The 12516-nt window shown below is 37.3% G+C and overlaps 1 protein-coding gene across 1 annotated transcript in view; it reads left to right on the forward strand.

Annotated features, from left to right (window-relative positions):
* Positions 1-12516, forward strand: part of APLF (aprataxin and PNKP like factor) — a 99414-nt gene that overhangs the window by 14871 nt on the left and 72027 nt on the right. The window contains 1 exon segment of the mRNA XM_033239285.1: positions 8144-8215. Within this exon segment, the coding sequence (XP_033095176.1) occupies positions 8144-8215 (72 nt within the window).

Here is a 12516-nt window from a genome sequence, read left to right on the forward strand (position 1 = left end):
CTATTCCTTTAGATGGGTCTTATGGTGTCTGATGAGTAGAGTGCATTGGCTTCGGTTCTGAGTGAGCACAGTAGTATGGTCTCTGTGCAGTTTCCTCAGCTGTAACCCATATTAGTAACGTTTGCAAGTTCCTCAATGGCCTAGGCTGTGTAAGTATGCGGTGGTGGTGGTGGTATGACTTTGCCAGAGATGGGCTCGCCAGGCTGGTTGTTGGGCCAGGGGTATGCATGTACACATAGTCAGCTGGCTTGGAGATTGGGTCACTGAGGGCAGGTCTACTAGGCTACTTCTCAGGCTGTGGGTGCTGGTGTGCAGCTGGTTGGTCAGCTCAGGGACTGGCTCTCTGGGCTGTTTATCAGACTTAGGGTGCAGACATGTTGTGGTTTGGCTGCTCAGGGTCTGGCTTACTGAGGAAAGAGCCACCAGGCTGTTTATCCAGCTAGGGCTGCAGGGGTGGGGCAGTTTGGCTGGTTTGTGGAGTATGTCCGCCTAGGGTGGTTCCACCAGACTGTGTCCTCTGTTGGGGGTATGGACACCCAATGATTAGGCCAGTTTGGTGGCATGCCCCCTCGAGGTGGACTGCTGTTTCTCTGGCTGGGATGTGAGCTCACAATGGTTTGGCTAGCTTGGGGAAGGGTGTACCAGGGGTGGGCTGCTATGCTGTTTCTGCAGCTGGGGGCACAGGCATGTGGTGGTTTGGCCAGCCTGGGCTTGGCTTCCCCATTATGCAGTACCAGAGTCATGACTGTCCCTGGGCCCAGGCTCTCAGTAACTGGAGTCATTGCATTGCAGTCCTTCATGTGGTCTTTATGGAATGATGGTAGAGCCTCAAAGCTAGAGAGACACAGTGGCTACTGGCCCCCAGAGCAGGACACCCTCCAGCAGTGGCTCTGGTTTCAAGAAGGTGCTATGCTGTAGCAGCTTAGGTTATGCAAGGGTGGGGAGTGCATAACACGAGCTCCTACTGTGGAGTAATGTAGCTTTGTAAATTCCAGGTAGCTGTCCAAACAGCTCAAGGCTTGTAAAGACTGTGGGATTCTCCTGCAGTAAGGACTGCAAGTTTCTGTGGTTGGGGCCCTGTGCTTACCATTACCCTGTAAGAAGTCCCTCCTGGCTCCCAGCCAGTCTCATTGGGGAGATGGGACAGCAGAGGCAGGGTGCATTGCACCTCTTTTCATCCGGCTTTTGTGCTCCACAGGGATCTTGCCACTCCCTTGCTGCACTTCAGTGCTCTCCCTCAGACACTCCAGTTGAATTGTAGTTGTTAATTCTGTGTTTGGGTCCCTTTTTGGGGGGCAAGGGCATGCATCGGGCACCTCTAGTCAGCCATTTTTCTGATTTTATTCATACAAGATAATTTTTATAAAATTAAAGTATGAAGTATCATATAATTATCTTAACCTTTCCTGTGTAATATAGTTTATACTGAAAAACAATTTGTACTATAATATACATCCTGTGTACTATATTTGTACTATAATAATATCCTGTGTAATATAGTTTATACTAAAAAACAATTTGTAATATAGTTTATACTGAAAAACGAACTATTTTCTGTTCTTATATTTACAGGAACCAAGTTACATGAGAACATTGAATTAATATGATATATTATAACTGTCTATGATGTTCAGAAACTTGTCTAGAAAAGCATTTTACAAAAAATTAACTTGCATTGTCTATATTGTATATAGACAAAAAATGAAATGAAAGGTACCACCCTATTCTATTTCAAGATCCAGTAGCTTTTCTGCTTTTACCGTATTCAGGGTTTTTCTTTAGTTTTTAGAATTTTGAGAATTGCAGTCAAACAAAGAGATCACAGACTTTGATTCAAAATAGCTAAGTATTTCTGCTCGTCACATCATAAGATAATTTCCATTTTGTTTGACTTCAATAAATACCAAAAATACATATTTGGTAACAAACAGATCATAAACAGTTCTTTTATGTTTTCATGTGTTTATCTTTTCTTCTGGTATAATCTTCGTATCTTAAAACTAGAGAAGGGGCCTGTATGTATATTATAGTGGATGAAGTATTCTATTAATATTTAAAACCAGAAAGTCAAATATAAAGGATCCTCGTGGTATCACTACAAAAGTGATGTAAGAATAGACAGACCTGTTCACATTCAAGAAACAATATTAAGAATTCAGTTTAGGGCTGGGCACGGTGGCTCACACCTGTAATCCCAGCACTTTGGGAGGCCGAGGTGGGTGGATCATTCAAGGTCAGGAGTTCGAGACCAGCCTGACCAACATGTTGAAACCCTGTCTCTACTAAATGTAAAAAAAAAAATTTGCCAGGCATGGTGGTGCATGCATGTAATCCCAGCTACCTGGGAGACTGAGGCAGGAGAATCGCTTGAACCGGGGAGACGGAGTTTACAGTGAGCTTAGATTGTGCCATTGCACTCCAACCTGGGCAACAGAGTGAAGCTTAGTCTGAAAAAATAAAAATAAAAAGAAGGCAGTTTAAGACCAGGCACAGTGACTCATGCCTGTACTTCCAGCACCTTGAGAGGCCCAGGTGGGCAGATCACTTGGAGCCAGGAGTTTGAGACCAGCCTGGCCAAAATGGGAAAGTCCCATCCCTAAAAAAAAATAAATATAACAATGGTTAGAGGAATGTGTATTAATCATAGTTGCTTTTGACTACAAGTAACAGAAATTTGACAAACAGCAATTTAATCAAATAAGGCATTGATTTTTCTTCTGTAATGTGCGTGTGTGTGTGTGTGTGTGTGCGCGCGCGCACATTTTTTTCTTTCTCCTGAACACAGTTGAAAGTAAACACATGCATTATGGCAGTTCATCACTAAATATGTCAACATGTGTCACCTAAGAATGAGGACATTTCTATATAGCTATATTCTGTTATTATATTCTAGAAATGTGTAACTGTGCCATAAATTTTAATGTTCCATACTCAGTTTTGTACATCGTTTTCAATAATGTGCTTTTTGCATTTTTTAAAAAAAATCATGATCCAGTTAAATTTTTTTGTATTTAATCTAGAATGGTTTTCTTGCCTTTTGTCTTTAATGACATCAGTGCTTCTGTGGGTGCAGGCCAATTATTCCTAGAGTGTCCCACAATTTTTGTTTGACTGTTTGCACATAATTTGATTCACATTAAACATTTTTGGTGAAAATATTAAGTAGGTGATGTTTATTCAGAGTACCGCATTAGGAAGCACATCTATCAGTTTGTCCTGTTGTGGTGATGTGGTAAGTGTAATCACCTTGATAAGGTGGTATCTGCCGGATTTCACAGTTAATCTGCCATTTCCTTTGTCAGTAATCTGTGGAGTGATACTGAGACTTCATGAGTATTTTTTCCCAACAAACCTTTTAATTGTTAGGAAATAAACATCCTTTTATCCTTTCCTAACTTAATTTTTACATTGATAGTTAAAAAATAGTGATTTTTTTGGTTCTACCATTTTTTCTACTTTAGCTGGCATTCTTTTATAAAGAAAAGCATCTCTCCCAGCCTTACCCTCTGATAATACTCGAATACAGCACATTGAATCAAAAAATAATCCATGATTCATATGGAATCTTTTTTATTATCTTTTTTTTTTCTTTTTTTGAGACAGGGTCTCACCCCGTCCCCCAGGCTGGAGTGCAGTGGCGTGATCATGGCTCACGGCAACCTTGACCTCCTGGGCTCAAGCAGTCTTCCTACCTCAGCCTCCTAAGTATTAATATTTGGGACTATAGGCACATGCCACCCTGTCCAACTAATTTTTTACTTTATGTGGATTGGTACGGAATCATGGATTATTTTGCGATTCAATTTGCTTGCTGTATTCCGGTATTATCACTATTTTGGTGCTCAAATCATCCTAAATTTGGTCAGTGAGAGTTTTTTCGCACTGGTTTCTCTGTCCTTCTGACATGCACCCATCAATTTTTGAGCATTTCTTTGTCCTCTGGCACAAGAAGATATCCTAGGTCCACATTATACTTTTTGTGCCTCAGACCTGGAATGTGACATTTCTCAAAAGAGCTCTGGTTTCTTTTAGTGGGGAATGGTATTTTGAAGCCAAAATCTATACTATTGGATTTATTTTTTTCTTCCAAGTATCCTTCTTCTTTCTGAGAAGTGGTGCCTTTACTGCACTTGCTATACTTGGTTCGACATATTTTTATGCCTCTCTTTTGGATTCTCTATTAGCTTGGCCTCTGTAATGTTGGATCTGAAATATGTTTTTAGTATTTCCCACTAAAAGTGTGACTTAATTTTTCTGAGAGTGATACCTGTGCTTCAGCACCCCTAGATTCCCACTCCCTCTCTCCTCTTTTTTTTTTTTTCCTTTTTTTTGAGACAGAGTCTCGCTCTGTCGCCCAGGCTGGAGTACAGTGGCCGCGATCTCGGCTCACTACAAGCTCCGCCTCCCAGGTTTACGCCATTCTCCTGCCTCAGCCTCCCGAGTAGCTGGGACTACAGGCGCCCGCCACCTCGCCCGGCTAGTTTTTTGTATTTTTTAGTAGAGACGGGGTTTCACCGTGTAGGCCAGGATGGTCTCGATCCCCTGACCTCGTGATCCACCCGTCTCGGCCTCCCAAAGTGCTGGGATTACAGGCTTGAGCCACCGTGCCCGGCCCTCTCTCCTCTTTTTCTGTCATTTGCCACCTGCTTTTCTCTGCTCCGCATAGGTTCTGGGGCTTGATCTTCTGAAATTGGCATTTCTCATCTCTCTTACATGTAAGTTAAAGTTTTTAGTAATGTCCATCTCCTAGTTTTGCAATAGATATGGGATGAGATATGGGTAGTTTTATTTGCTCTATTTGTTGATTTCTTTGAAGAATGTGTGTTGTGATTAGAATTTAGGTGACTATAATTATTCTATAAAAATTGGAATTCCTCAATTTAACTATTTTTATGGCTTTCTAAGATGTGAAATGTCTGACTTTCAGTTGAAGTTTTAATTTAAACTTGGTGATTAGTAATCAGTAAGTAAACTTGGGCAAGCCTTCAGTATATTTTGAAGTAATTTATGCCGTTTGTCCTACCCTAAATGGCCTCTAACCAGTGTATTCTTTTTGAGTCCTTGGGTTTCTTTGCTTTTTAGTAGGCTCTCTCTTTCCACTTGCAGACTAACATCAGTCATTTTCTCCTATTGTCAGTATGCTGTCTAGTAAATCCTATCCACTCTACGAATAGAGAATTAAGAATTTGGATGACATATCTTGTTAGACTTAGGTATACCATTAGATAAGCAGGACCAAATGAAAGTCTGAGGTCCTCTTGGAGCTTTATTTAGGATATGAATCTCTTCTGAATGTCTATTTCATTATTAAATAGCCATTTCTGCCTTATTTTCAGTTATTTACTATGTTCTAGTTTGACAGTTAAACTGGGTAAATCATCTTAAAAACTGAGGTTTTGCTTCAGGTTTCATGTAATGATATTGAAGGATGAGGTACAACATTTAGAGCATGAATGGTTCTGGAATCTGATTCCTTAGGTTCAGATCCTGGCCCTACTACTTATTGGTTGTGTAACTGAGTAGTTACTTAAACTCTCTGTACTTCCATTTTCTCACCTATGAAGCGAAGTATAATAATAGTATCTTCTTCACAGGTTTTGTGAAGACTGAAAAAGATGATACATGACAAGTCTAGAACGGTGCTTTGCTCTGATAATTGATTGTTATTACAGTTGATATATTAATAAATAATAAAAATGTGTTGGATATTCACTCTGTATAAGGAGCAGTGATAGGCTGTTAAAGCAGATAATCAGATCTTTAGGATAATCTGTTTGTCACTTGCTCCCCACCCCTCTCCGTATATCAATCCTGAAATTAAAATGTTTTAATGATAATTTATTAAACCTTTACGCTTCCCATTGAGAAAATGCAAATGATTATTTTATCACGTATTCACTATTTAGGGGTTTACTTTAAAAGGAACACTATAAATGAGTGATGTTAATTTCAAAGACTGTTTATAGCATTGTTTTTGTATTCTATAAAGACACATAGCTTGTAATGAAATTACACTGTTGTGGAGTTATGTGTCCACTAGAGGTCACATTATACTTTTATATTACTTAAAATGTCTTTTATCTTCGTAGTGTCAGTGATGCCTACTTCAAAGAAAGACAGAGATAGGAAAAGTTCATTTATTGCTTCCTGAAAAAATACAGTTTAAAAGAGGAAAGAAAGATGGTGGACTGTTAAAGGAACCATCTTTATATGCCATAATTTTATATTTGATAGCTTATTACTCTGTTGGTTAGAAAATTGGTTTGTAGTATTGAAGTAACAATGAGATTTTGGTACCCAAGTCAGAAATAGGAACTGCTTACTCTCAGTCACAGAATAATGTGCATATTTTGAAATTACTTTTGAATGATTGCATGTAGGTATAGTCATTTATAAATGTGTTCTCACATTTATTAGTTTTTTTTTTTTTTTTTTTTTTGAGACAGGGTCTCATCCTTTCCCCTAGGCTGGAGTGCAGTGGTGCCGATCATGGCTCTACAACCTTGACCTCCTGGGTTCAAGCAGTCTTCCTACCTCAGCCTCCCAAGTATTAATATTTGGGACTATAGGCACATGCCACCCTGTCCAACTAATTTTTTACTTTATGTGGAGATGGGGGTCTCACTGTTTTGCCCAGGCTAGTCTTGAATTCCTGGGCTCAAGCGGTCCTTCCACTTCAGCCTACCAAAGTGCTGGGATTGCAGCCACTGCACCCTCCCTATTACCTATTTTTATTAAAAAGAGTGTGGCTTTGGAGTACTGCCTACTTGGAGAGTGACCTACCCAAGTTACCTAAATTCTCTGGACTTTGAATTTCTATGTAAAGTGTGAATAATAGCTATGGCAATGTTATGTTGAATCATAACATTTAAGTGAAAGTTCTGTGCAAATGATGCAATGAGTCATCAGATAACTGCTGTTGTTTTTAGCCTGCTAAGGTACATTCTGGGAAAAAAAAGGAATCTTTAAATTTTTAGCCTCTTTTTTTCTGAAAGAATAGATATTAGTTTGTACTTCTTGGATAGCCATTGTGGCTAACAATAGATTATGAAAAATTTATTCATGTGATACTCATTGTGATGCTTGATATTACTGTCTGTATGTCACAGCCTTAAGTGTGGAACTGCTATCTGGTTAAAAAAATGAGTACTGACTCCTGGCAGTTTCACATTTTTTGTGGAACTAATAGGTTTAATTGAGTTTATGTGTTGGCATGGTCTATTTTTTACTGATGATTTTGGTCCTCATGCGGATAATGCCAGCATTCAAGTGCTAAATACCAAGGTTACCAAGAGATGGGGTCGGTAGTTACGGTGTTAGTGAAATTGGGGCTTAACATGTTTTCATTATCTATCAATCAACCATAAATAAAAAAGGCAGTCTTAACTATTGTGTTTACAGTGAAAAGGGAAAGCTTTGATTGGCACTGTCAGCATATAAATTGCAAACAATTTTTGAACTTTGGTATGCAGAAATTATTGTGAGCATAAGCAGAACACTGTTGGCTCAAAACAGGAAGCAAATAGATGTTTTTTAAAAATGCTGATTTCTTTCTTACTGCCAATGTTTGTTTTTCACTATTCCGCTTCTTGCCTTCCTGAACTCGTAACTGCTGCTGATGGCCCCAGAGTTTGCATGCAGTTCTGCCTGATCTGGGTCTTTTTGACCCCAAAGCCTACAGTCAGACTCTTTTACACTTACCAGATCCTTGAGCATGGGATCTCTTCCTTTGAAAACCTTTATCATCATTACATACTATATGTTTCTTGTATTTGAAATGTTTTCTGGTAAGTACATATTATATAGATACTTTTCCTGTTTTTGAATTTTCTTGGTAATAATCTCTAGTAGATGTCTGTCATGAATGGAAACTATCATGCAAGGTTTTGAGATCCGTTAGATTCTAGGCTTGAGGCTCTGTTGTTGACTGTTCCATGACTTTGGGCAGGTTTTTTTAATCTCTGAGTTTCATTATTTGTTAAATGAGGACAATCATTTCAACATATAGTTATTGAATGAATGATGTATTTCATAACTAGTCTACTGATTTCAGAAACGTTGACAGGGATTTTGTTTGGCTTTTTGTTTTGTTGCTTTTTAAGAAGGTGGCTATTCTTAATCTTTTAATTTTTTTACTGCATAGATAACAGACAGGAGAGTATCCAGAAGACATGCCATTCTTGAGGTGGCAGGTGGTCAGCTGCGAGTCAAACCGGTAAATATGTTATTAATGATTCATTTTAACTTTTGTCTCTTACCCTTTCAGTTCCCAAGCAGAGGTGCCTATTTTCTAAGGTTATGGGAATAGGGAATTAATGTCAGAATATATCCTTCTCATTGCCAGAAAATAATTAGGAGATAAAGATCTAAATTATGAGTAAAACTATATATTTTCTCATAGGACAATGCCACATTTACATAATTAGAATTTTAATGAAAGATGACTGCCAGTTCATGTGTACATTACGATTTGGTTTAAAATTGAATACGCCAAATAATATCCAATAAGAAAGCCCGTAACTATGTAATGGTTGTTTTTTTGAGCTGGGGTAGTGACCAAAGTAACTTAAATGTTATAGGGATATTTTAATATATTCTCTATCACTGTGTGTAGAGTTGAATAGTTCTGAAATTTAGACCTTGTTCAACTTTGAGGTTTGAAAAATGATTTTAATTTGAAAGTTTTTGTTGAGGGCTAGAATTTTAATTGTTTGCTTTATAGTTTCCTGCTGCAAAATCACTGATGATATGCGGTGACAGCCAGTTTCTAAGAATATACAATGTGATTATTCCTTTTCTTTTACAGAGTCTATTGTGTAAGAAAATGAAATATGTGCATGAGGGTCCATTTATTTTAGACTAGATCATATGGTGGTAAAATTTCATGGAATTAAATTCATTATAACCTTTTTAAACCAATTTGTATTTTCATATTTTATATACAACTGCCTGTTATAGCATTAGTTCCTTCTTTTACACAGATAGTACTTGCTTTTTTATCCTATGTTTAACTGTTTCCAAATTTGGAAAGCATCTTTTAAATTTTAGTACTTGGAAGTTTTTTGAATAAAAAATTATTCAATGTATTCACCTTATCACAGCCTTGAATAAATAATCTGTAAAAGGGTTTATGTCTCATCGTCATTCTGCATTATCTTAGTGTCTTGAAAAAGTGTTAATATCTGGAGTCAATACTCCTGTAGGAGCCACTTTATTTACCATTAGTTATTCATCTCTGTATTCTCTCCAGATAACTTATTCTTCTGAGATGACATACTGGATCACAAGGTCCTTGAATATAGGAACTCTGACTAATCTTTGTATCCCTAGTGTTTACCATAGTGCCTAAGACATAGTAGGTATTTAATTAATATTTGCTGAATGCATGAGTAAATGCTGTGGTGAGAACTATATATGGCATATCTAGGAGTGGGAACATGATAGATTTTTACAAAAGTATGTTATTCTCTATTGCCCAATTTCTAACACCCTGCCAATGGACTACCATGGCTTAAAATAAGTTTTTTTTTTTGTTGCTACTAAAGTATATTAAAGGAAAGAATAGAGAGATCTTGAAATTCTTATCCTACCTTTTCTAATAGAACGTGTTTATTAGATTTACTTTTTTCAAAATAGCAATTCTGGTTTAATATTACCCTTGGCTCCTCAAGTGAAGGAACCATTACTTACCACTGATTTTCTACATGATTTAAATTTATTGCTCTATAATTCATATTAACAAAAAGAGGAACTTTATAGCGAGTACTTAATTTTTTTTAAGTAGATCATTTAAATAGTCCTTAATGAGTGGATTTCTAGTTATTTTTTATACTAAACCAGAAAGTATCAGCTCCTGCAGTAGATGAATAGACTTTTCTGGTTTGTGTTGTTAATATTCCGATCCTGCTGATAACTGTGCAGATGTTATAGAAAAACAAATCAATAAACTAGTAGTACTTTTCACTCTGTTATGAAGGCAAGCTCTTGATTAATACCTGTTAACTCTTGTTATAGCTTTTTTTTTTTTTTTTTACCTCTGCTTTTGTTCCAATGATATCTGAAAAATTTATAGTAGCATAATATTTGTAAATGGTGAGCGATTCATTTTAGGAACTTAACATATATAGAAATGATTATTTTTTATTTATATAGATTTAAGGAGTAGAGTGCAGTTTTGTTACATGGCTATATTGTGAAATGGTGAAGTCTGGGCTTTTAGTGTAACCATTACCTGGATAGTATACATTGTACCCATTAGGTAATTTCTTAACCCTGTCCCACCTCTCACACTACCACCCTTCTGAGTCTCCAGTGTCTGCTGTGCCACTGTGTCCATTTATTTTGTGAGCAAATTAACCAGTGGAATTGTGGACAACTCAGTAGATATCAGGTTTTCTCTTTACACTCTTTATTTGCTCAATGATAAGAAGAAATCCTTCTTATAACAAAATTGACATGGCATTAAATTTTTTTATATCAAAAATAGGTCATTAGAAAACTGTCATTTACTAATGCATGAATATTTTGAACATTTACATTTTTTCTCAGTGTTAATCAAGGACATTTATATTTTAAAATGTTTTATAAATTGGCTTTAATAAAGTTGCTTAGTTGGAGTTGTGTCTATACTTGACTGAAAATTATTCAGTTATATTTTGTACTTCTGTGGCTGTTCAAAAGAATACTAATAATGTAAAATAAGTATGCCCACATTAAAGATGATTTTATTAGTTGAAAATCTTATCTTGAGTTAAATTTTATCCAGTATGTAGTAAGCCAAATTTCCATGTGGGATTTTAGCAGTGTTCAGTTATAAAAAGGCTCATTTTTGAAAATACTCTTCACTTTTACTGAGTCTTTAATTAGATGGTACTCAGATCATAAAACCACTATGTATTACATTAACAGGTGTCTTTTGAGCACAAAACTGTAGTAGAAATAATGCTAGAAGCTAGAGCAAAAATTCCTCATGAGACTATATATAAAACTAAAATTTGGAATGATTTATTTAAGTTTTACCTCTGTTTGTGATCATTTAAATATTATTTAGTGTAATTTTCAAAACTTTCCCGTAAGTGTGATGTTTAGACATGGGAGAAAGGTAGATCTTTTTTATCCTTTTTTGAGTAACTTTTTTTTTTGACAACTTAGAATGTCACAGCCTTCTGCAGAATGTCTGATCTTAAATACTCAGCAAATTCTAGAATGGGAATGAGAGCCCAGGTTCTTTGAACTCTGTGTAGTATTTTCTTGCTGTTACATTTCTGAAGTCAGGATTCTCTTGGCATTGGGTGTCTCTTCTTTAAAAAAATTTCTTTAAGTTACAACTAATTGATGTTCTATCTTAAGAAGTTTTAGTGCCTTCAGTTGAATAAAATTTTAGAACTGAAAGCAACCTTAGATTTGGACTTATGTGTGTGGAAATTGGATTGGGTCAGGCTAGCACTGTGTGTCAGTGGGGAAGAGGAATTTTTATCAGTAAATGGTACTGGGACAGTTATCTGTTTGGAAAAAAAAATTAGACCCCTACTGCAGACCCAACAATCTACTTCAGGTAGATTAAATGTGAGAGTCCAACTATAAAACTCTTAGAATATAATATAGGGAAAAACCCTTAAGACTTTAGAGTAGGGAAGGGTTTTTAAACAAGATATAAAAAGCACGAACCATAAAAACAGTTGGAAAAAGCCAATGAAATTAAAATAAGAAACTTCATTTATCAAAAGACACTATAATGAAAATGATAACTACAACAGAGAGAAGATGTTTAAAATACATGTAATTGGCACATGTAATTAGGCCATTCATGCATTGACATAAAGAAATACCTGAGACTGGGTAATTTATAAAGAAAAGAGATTTAGGCTGGGTGCAGTGGCTCACACCTGTAATCCCAACAATTTGGGAGGTGAAGGTGGGCAGATCACTTAAGGTCAGAAGCTCAAGACCAGCCTGGCCAACATGGTGAAACCATGTCTCTACTTAAAATACAGAAATTAGCCAGGCTTGGCCAGGCACGGTGGGTCACGCCTGTAATCCCAGCACTTTGGGAGGCTGAGGCGGGTGGATCACGAGGTCAGGAAATCGAGACCACCCTGGCTAACATGGTGAAACCCGTCTCTACTAAAAGTACAAAAAATTAGCCGGGCATGGTGGCAGGCATCTGTAGTCCCAGCTCCTCGGGATGCTGAGACAGGAGAATGGCGTGAAACCGGGAGGCGGAGCTTGCAGTCAGCTGAGACCATGCCACTGCACTCCAGCCTGAGCGACAGAGCGAGACTGTCTAAAAAAAAAAAAAAAAATTAGCCTGGCATGGTGGTAGGTGCCTGTAATCTCAGTTACTCTGGAGGCCAAGGCAGGAGAATTACTTGAACCCCAGGAGGACAGAGATTGCAGTGAGCTGAGATTGCACCACTGTACTCCAGCCTAGGAGACGGATGTCTCAAAAAAAAAAAAAGAAAAATGGTTTAATTGGCTCATGGGTAGGCTTTACAGGAAGCATGGTGCCATCATCTG

Source organism: Trachypithecus francoisi, unplaced genomic scaffold (genome assembly GCF_009764315.1).
Source record: "Trachypithecus francoisi isolate TF-2019V2 unplaced genomic scaffold, Tfra_2.0 Lachesis_group17, whole genome shotgun sequence".
Lineage (NCBI taxonomy): Eukaryota > Metazoa > Chordata > Mammalia > Primates > Cercopithecidae > Trachypithecus > Trachypithecus francoisi.